We start from the raw sequence: 8,606 nt of genomic DNA, 5'->3' as shown, positions 1-8,606 counted from the left end.
GTGTTCTAGGTCTTAGATAGCATCAGTTGGATCTCAAGTTCTAAAATTAATTAGCTTTGTTACAGGAATTCACCCAATTTGGATTTGAGTCTGATTGTGTTTGGAAGTACCATTAAGACTTATGGTAAATATAACATATCTTTTGGGATTGGCTTTATTTATTGTTGTTTATGGTTAAGACGTTTTCCTATGCTAAACATAAGATATGTTTGGAGATTTATATGGTTTCAATGCCTAAAGCAGTGTATCATAACTTTTCTTAAATTGAGGAAGCAAAAAATAAATTAAGGTTATGGAAGAAAAAAAAAATTAAGTAAACCAATTTATTTTTTATCTTTTCCGCTTCTTTTTTGTTTTTTCTCATAAAAATGAAACAATCTTGGAAAGTCAATTCTTATATCTTTTAAGGTTATTTTCTTATGTACATTGAAATATTTCTTTATCATATCTATCTTTAAATTCATGAGTTCCATTTAAACCTCTTTTAGTTCAATTAAATTCAACAAAGCTTAAGCCATTGATAGGTTTGATTCCATTTAAGTATTTATTGATTGCTTCATTTGGTTTCACTTGGTGAATTAAAATAACTTTTGTATTTACATAAGTTATGTATTCCAAAACCTTTACAGGTTAACTTTTGTATTATGTATTACTGGATTAATATGTATTTACTGAAGTCAAGTTTTGTATTACAGGTTTTGGCAATACTAAGCTGGAATGACTTCTAACATTATGAATAATGTAAGTTGTCTTTTTTAAAAAAACTGGTACATAGATTTAAAAAAAACTTTTATATTACAGGTTCTGATTATAAAAAAAAAAATTTCCTCATTTTTTACAGCTAGATGGAGACTTGCAACGAACTGTAATATTCGTTCCCTTTACTCATCATCTTATAAAATTTCATTTTGTGTACATATCAGCTACTTATTTGTTTTTGTATGTATAGGTTCAGTTTATTCAACAAAGAAATGTCGGTGTAGTGATTCGTGATGAGCATAATTTCAATGTCGTTCGTATTTCTAATGTCAGCCCAAAAATCACGTTCTTATCATTTTTTTATTTATTTTTATTTCTTATGCTTTCGTTATTTCTTAGACTTTGGCTATTTTTTAAAAGCAATGGAAAAAGAAAATGCAAAGGTAATGTCGAAAGGAAAAGAAAAGGTGTCTTATGCTTCCAAGGGCAAGGGAAAGGAAAATGCATGTCCAGCGGTATAGTTCTTAATGGTTTTTGTAAAGTGTTTTTTTTTTTTTTTTAAATTGTTAGTTTTTGTATGTTTGTATTTTAAGCCATAATTGTATATCGAATTTTTTATTTTAAGCAATAAACAATTGTTTATTTTAAGCCATAATTGTAGAGTGTTTTTGAAAATGCATGTCCAATTGTAGAGTGTATTTTAAGCCATAATTGTAGAGTGTATTTTAAGCCATAAGTGTTTTTAAGCAATAAACAATTGTTTATTTTAAGCCATAATTGTAGAGTGTTTTTTAAAATGCATGTCCAATTATTTATTTTAAACCATAATTGTATTTTTATCGTTTAAGCTGTGCACTTTTTTAAGTGTCTCCTGTATATATGTGTAAATCTGCACCACTTTTCAATGTAAGTGGGCGAAAATTTTGAGATAAAGAGAGGAGGGAGAAAATGGGCAACAATTTTTTTTTTCTAGCTATATGAATGGGGATACTTTATGAAGTTCATAAGTTGGCCGAACATTTGTTTGTTTGTATAACAAAACCACACAATTTATTATATAGATTATAAATGACAAAGGTGACTGATTGCAAGGGCAAGCGAAAGGAAAATGCATGTTTAGCGGTATGGTTATTGATTTTTGTAGAGTTTTTTTAGTTTTTATTTTTATATCTTCATATATTGTATTTTATTTAGCCATAATTGTATTTTATTTTTGAAACTATGCACATTTTTTAGTATTTCCTGTATATTCTTAGGAAGAAAGAAATATATAGAGGATACTTTATGAAGGAATATATAGTGTCTCCTGTAAGTGCATGGGCCCTACAAGAAAATGGGGATACTTTATGAAGCTCATCTGCTGATCAAACATTAGTTCATTACTGTTACAAAACCACACAATCTGCTGGTCGAACGTTTATTATTCTCATAAGTTGGTCGAACATTTGTTCATTAGTATAACATAACCACACAATTTTTATTTATTTATTTATTATTATTATTATTATTATAAAACTATGGGTAGTCATAGGCAAGAGTATAATACATTTTCTCTAAATTCTTAGTATTTTCTTTGGACAGTGGAAAATGGTACTTGATAATATTTGCATTTTAAGCATCCAATGATTTAATATTCATATTTTAGGGACCCAATGGTTATGTTATATCAAGAGTTGTATTAGCTCAACGTGCACAACGAAAACGTGAAAGAAATGAAAATGCATGCTCTGCATATCAATCGGGACAATGCTTGCAACAAGAACGAGAGAGATTAGGAGCATATGTTAAAGACTTTCCTTCGTTAACACCGAGTTGTCGCAGTCATGCTTGTCTAGAACAGGGTACAAAGACACTTGCGGATACTTCGTTGGCACAAAAACGAACAATGGTTACACATGCATCCACATGTTCGTTCTCTATGGAAAGTACATCTTTAGCTTGGAATTGGTAAAACATGTTTAATTCTTTAAATAATACTCTTACTTTTACATGTGCATAAATTTTAATTTATGCACAACAAATATTTGTAGGCCTAATTCTACAGTCACATTTCTTCAAGAGGATCTATGTACAGATGATGAATTAGAAGATATGACTATAAGTACTGCGATTAATACTCAATCACACATGAATTCATGTCGTCATTCTCTCGGCAAGATGGATGTGTTATGTCCTTACTGTTCAGCCTTACATTGGATGGACGAAAAATTAGCACAATCATCTCGAAGCATTCCCTATTTGGAACTTGCTGTTCAAAATGAAAGACTAGGCTACCTCTGCTTATGACACCCCCTCCACCGCTTCAAGCATTATACGATGGGAATGACGATCAAGCAAGATCGTTTTGACGTTATACTCGAGTATACAATGCAGCCAATGCTTTTACAAGTCTTGGTGCTACATTGGATCCAAGAGTACTAAGGGGAAACGGCCCTAAACCATTTATTATCCATGGGGAATTGCGACATCGAACAGGATCACTTCTACCACAGCCAGGTCAGGATGCGACTTATGCTCAGTTGTACATTTATGATCCTGATTCAGCTTTAGAAGTTTGAAATCGTAGAAATCCTCACTTACGAAGGGATGTTCTCAAAACTATTCAAGATAGTTTGTTGCAAGTTAATGCATTTGTAGACAAATTTCGGCAGGCTCATGCAATTTTGAATCAATTAGCCTTCACTGGACAAAATCTACCTGCTCATCTTCACTACAGTTCAGCAACAGACCGATGACGGTATAACCTACCAACTGCTGATGAGATTGCAATTGTAATACCAGGTGATGGAACCGAGGTTACTGGAATAAAAGATGTTGTTTTACATCTACAGGGAAATAATGAACTGATGCAAATTAATGAATGTCACCCAGCGTATTTTCCATTGCATTATGTTTTATTATTCTCGTATGGTGAACTCGGATGGGAACTTGAGTTGAAATTGTGGGACGTTAAACATGATCGACCTTCAACTGATCGACTTACTCAAATGGATTTTTATAGTTATCGTTTGTTTGAGCGACCTACAGAGTATTCAACAATTTTGAGAGGTGGAAAACTATTCCAAGAGTTTTTGGTTGATGCTTGGGTTGCAACAGAGCAAAATCGGTTGACGTACTACAAGCTTAATCAAAAAAAAAAATTCGGGCTAAACTTTACCAAGATTTAAGCGATATTGATCTAGATGACTTGCGACCTAATCAAATTGGTCAAAGGTTTATTTTGCCATCTTCATTTACTGATAGTCCTAGACATATGTTTGAAATCTTTCAAGATTCAATGGCTATCACGCGATACAACCAGTACCCACATATTTTTCTCACCATGACTGCAAATCCCAATTGGCCAGAAATTACTTCAGCATTATTACCACACCAAAAAGCTATTGATCGTCCGGATTTGATTGCCCGTGTTTTTGAGCTAAAAAAAAAGTGTTTGATGAAGGAGATAGAGACAAACAAAGTGTTCGGTAATAAAGTTGCACGTGTTTTTACAATTGAATTCCAAAAACGAGGCCTACCACATATGCATGCGTTTCTCTTTCTTAAAAGTCCAGACAAAATTCGAACATGTGCTCAAGTAGACAAATTAGTTTGTGCAGAATTTTCAGATCCAAAAGATGATCCTACACTTTTTGAAACTGTCAAGTGTTGCATGGTACATGGATCATGTGGTGCTCGAAATCCCCAAGCACCATGTATGGAAAATGGTAGATGTACTAAGAAATACCCTCGAGCCTTTGTAGAATCAACAATTATGGACCAAGATAGATATCCAATCTATCGTCATCGCAATAGTGGTCAAGTATATACTGTGAGAGGACAGGAAGTTGACAACAGTGATGTGGTACCATACAATGCATATCTTTTTAAACGGTTCAACTGTCATATAAATGTAGAAGTTTGTACTGGAGTGAGATGTGTTAAGTATATACATAAGTATATTTACAAGGGTTATGATCGCACAACAATGGTTTTGGGATTGATTAATGAGATCCAACAATATCTTGATGCGAGGTATATTGGACCACCAAAAGCTGCTTGGCGAATATTTGGTCATCATTTGCATGCAGAAATGCCAACAGTTGTTCGCTTGGCACTTCATCTACCTGGAATGCATCGTGTTCTTTTCAATCCTAATGACTCATTGGAAATGATTCTTTCTAGAGCTGCGCAACAAAAATCGACTCTTACTGGTTTTTTTGATTATTGTGCTTCCAATGAAAATGAATGCCAATTCACTTACCAAGAATTTCCGCAACATTTTGTTTGGCTCAAGTCAGAACATAGATGGAAACCAAGAGAACATGGATGTGCAATTGGTAGAATGTACTTTGCTAGCCCTAACTGTGGTAAAAGATTTTATCTGCGTTTGTTGTTAACTGTTGTCAAAGGGCCAAGATCGTTTCAATGTTTATGTACAGTTAACAATGTTTTGCATGAAACGTTTAAATCAGCATGTGTTGCAAGAGGACTCTTAAAAGATGATGAAGAATGGATACAGTGCCTGAAAGAGGCTGCAGTTATGAAAACCGGATATCAATAAAGGAGATTGTTTTGTATTATTATGACCCAATGTTTTCCACTACAGCCACATGTGTTATGGAATCAATTTTTAATGCATATCTGTGATGATCTTGCACATAAGCGTCGTACATTGTTATTTTTTAAATTAGGGCAATCTGTGGAGGGAAAATGTTTGGAACATTCTTTGGGAATGACTCCTACATTTTTAAAGTGATCCTAACCTTCCATCTATGTGTGAAATTCGTAGTCCCTCCGTCCCAAAATAATAATTCCTTTTGGAGAATTTAATTTTTTTTGTAGTAGTAGTACAATTATTGCACTATAAAAAAATTAATTTTTTAAAATTATCCTTTGATAGTATATTTTTTGGAAAATATCAAAAGTATAATTGTACTTTTTATATTGTTAATGAATTTAAAAGAATAACAAAATATAAAATTTATATTATTTTTATACTTAATTTTTGAAAAAAAAATTAATATTTTGAGATAATAAAAAATAAAATAAAAAATTAATATTTTGAGACAAAAAATATTATAAATAATTTAAATTTGTAAAAATCTTATAAGAATGGGAGTACCAATCATTGCTAGGAGAGGACTGCGTGGTCCACAAAAGTAAGCTTGTGGCTGTTGGGAAGCATCTGGCATGAGTTATGAAAAGTCAAATAAGAGGTGCGGCATTGAAAGCCTGTAGGTACCAATCTTTGACGGACACACGTATGGACATTTTGAAAAGACGTTTAAAAATTAAGCTATTTATTTGAATGTATTATTTGTTTGGAGTTTTCAAATTATAATTTTATATTTATTTTTTAAAATTTAATTTAAAATATAATTATTATTTTTTAAAATTCATAATTAAACACATAATTTAAAAATTTTTTCAAAGTTCAATTTAAATTAATATTTCAATTTTTTAAATATTTAAATATTTTAAAAATATTTTAATTTTGTTAGGATTTTAAATATTTTAATATTTAAATATGTTACCATTTTTTTAATTTTTTGAATATTTTTAAATATTTTAATTTCAAAATAGTGCGATTTTAATTTTTTAAATTTTAAAATATTTTATAAAAATAAATTCAAACTCTATTTTATAAAAATATTTTTAAATATTTTAATTTTTTTGTTATGTATTTGATTACGATTTGAGTGTAGAGTTGTGAAAGTAATATGAAATTTCGAGTTATGTGTTTAGTTATGAGTTTTAAAAATAATTTCTTAATTGAGTTTTGTTTTATGTGTTTGGTTACGATTTGAGTGTAAAGTTGTTTTTAAATTTAAAATATTAACATTTTAAATTACTTAAATTTTTTGAATATTTAAATTATTTAAATTTTTACGATTTAAATTTTTTGAATATTTATTATAATTTTTTACTTATTAAATTTTTTAGATTATTTAAATTATTTAAATATTTATGATTTAAATTTTTTGAAAATTTATTTTGAAAAAAATTTATTTTCTTTGTAGTATTTTCAATTAAAAAATTGATTAATGTTATTTTCTATTAATAATAATTTTTTTAATTGAATTTTAAAAAGAGTTTGATTATGAGTGTTGATCAGAATTTTCAATAGTGTGAAAGTAGTGTGTTTTGTTATGAGTTATAATAATTTGAATTAAGTTTTGAAAACTCTTTCCAAAACTCATAACTAAACAAATTTTCTTACTCCATATGTCAAATCAAATTTTCAAAACTCAATTCCACACTCAATTCAAAACTTAATTCAACACTCTATTTAAAAATCATAATCAAATAGGTAGCGTTTGGTAGAGTTTTGTAAATGTGATTTGAGAATATGAGTTGTATTTTGAGTTTGTGTGTTGTGGAATTATGATTTGAGTGTAGAAAATTTGTTTGGTTATGGTTTTTAAATAGAGTGTTGAAATGTGTTTTGAATATGTATTTTGAATTATGTTTTGAAAGTTTGATGTGACATGTGAAATAAGAAAATTTGTTTGGTAATGTGTTTTCAAAATAGTTTTCAAAATTTAATTCAATCAATAATTTATTTTGAGTGTACACAACTCTTATATCGATATCCGTATTTTTTATCAACAGTAATAACCAAATTATATTTAAAATACTGAAATTAAAAATTGTTTTTTTTTGAATTAATTTTTTTCAGTAATTTGTGTTGTATAAATTTTTTTTTCAAATTATTTTTCCATTTTAAAATAAATCTATGTCAATTATTTTGTGTCAATTAAATTTTTATATCAATTCATTTTTTACGCCTATACAAACATCTTGTACAATACATTTTTAATTTTTGTTTTTAAATTTTGTTGAAGTCAATAACTTTTAAAAATACATATTAATAAAAATTAACATAAATACACTAAGTTTAATAGATTAAAATACAAATCATATCGTAAACCTTATAAAATATTATCAATTTTTTTTCTCATTATTACACGTTATTAATTTATTAGGAAATGAGTACAAATCAGACCATTATTGAAGGACCATCAGCACGCTCATATAATTGAATTCACCTATAAATTTACTATTTTGTCCCTCTCTATTTACATGGGAAGTGAACAAAATATAAAGGGTAATTTAGTAATTTCATGAACCTACTACCTATATACTGAGCCAAAAGAAAAGGGACATCATAGCTGTGTATATCAATTCACATGCACTTTTCTGAAAAACACTATTAATATTATAAAAAAATAATACATAACAAATTAAAATATAAAAATAAAAAATAAAAAACCAAGCTTCAGCCTTTTATAAATTCTGAAAAACCATTCTTCTAACCATACCATCTTCACTGTCTTTGATCCTTCTGAAGGAAGATTTCAACTTCACCGTCGAGTGGTCTCAGCTCCATCAAGAACATTAATTTCAATTACAGGTTAGTTTCGTATTACCTTCGCATCTCGTATTTTATTCAGACTACCTTTGGTAGTAAAACACCAGTAGCTTTCGAAGAAGAAGAGGAGCAGTAGCCTTCGATGAGGTAAACCGGGTGGTCAACCGGCCGGTCATCCGGCCGATCATCCCATCCCAGTCGATCAGTTTTGTGGCTGCCGATCTGTTCATGTTTTTCATATCTGTCTAATCATATGTGTTCCATTTTTTTACACTGACATTATATTATTTTTGATATATTTTTCTATACATTTTTGTACATCATACTATTTTCGATATAGTTTCCATACATTTTTCTCAATTCATGTTTTAATATATATTTTTTATATATTCTTCTTTCACTGTTGCAGCTATCATGCCAAGAACAAAACGAGCCAGACCCGAACGTGGTGAATCCTCAAATCCTGTACAACATCAACCACAGCAACAACATCATGACAATTTAAATAACGATTTTTTATCGTATCATTATGAACAAGCCTATTCACATTTTA

General features: G+C 29.5%; 1 protein-coding gene across 1 annotated transcript; it reads left to right on the top strand.

Annotated features, from left to right (window-relative positions):
- The first annotated feature begins 3,976 nt into the window (after positions 1–3,976).
- On the top strand, positions 3,977–5,242 carry LOC114313669 (uncharacterized). Its single transcript, XM_028260074.2, has one exon. It carries the CDS (start codon positions 3,977–3,979, stop codon positions 5,240–5,242), a length of 1,266 nt encoding a protein of 421 aa, XP_028115875.2.
- The last annotated feature ends 3,364 nt before the right edge of the window (positions 5,243–8,606 follow it).

The sequence above is a fragment of the Camellia sinensis genome, chromosome 5 (assembly GCF_055761805.1).
Source record: "Camellia sinensis isolate YWXY chromosome 5, ASM5576180v1, whole genome shotgun sequence".
Classification (NCBI taxonomy): domain Eukaryota; kingdom Viridiplantae; phylum Streptophyta; class Magnoliopsida; order Ericales; family Theaceae; genus Camellia; species Camellia sinensis.
This window is presented reverse-complemented; position numbering and strand designations above follow the sequence as displayed.

Excerpts from the sequence above, each read along its gene's own strand:
- LOC114313669 (XM_028260074.2), top strand. The coding sequence starts at position 3,977 with ATGGCTATCACGCGATACAACCAGTACCCACATATTTTTCTCACCATG.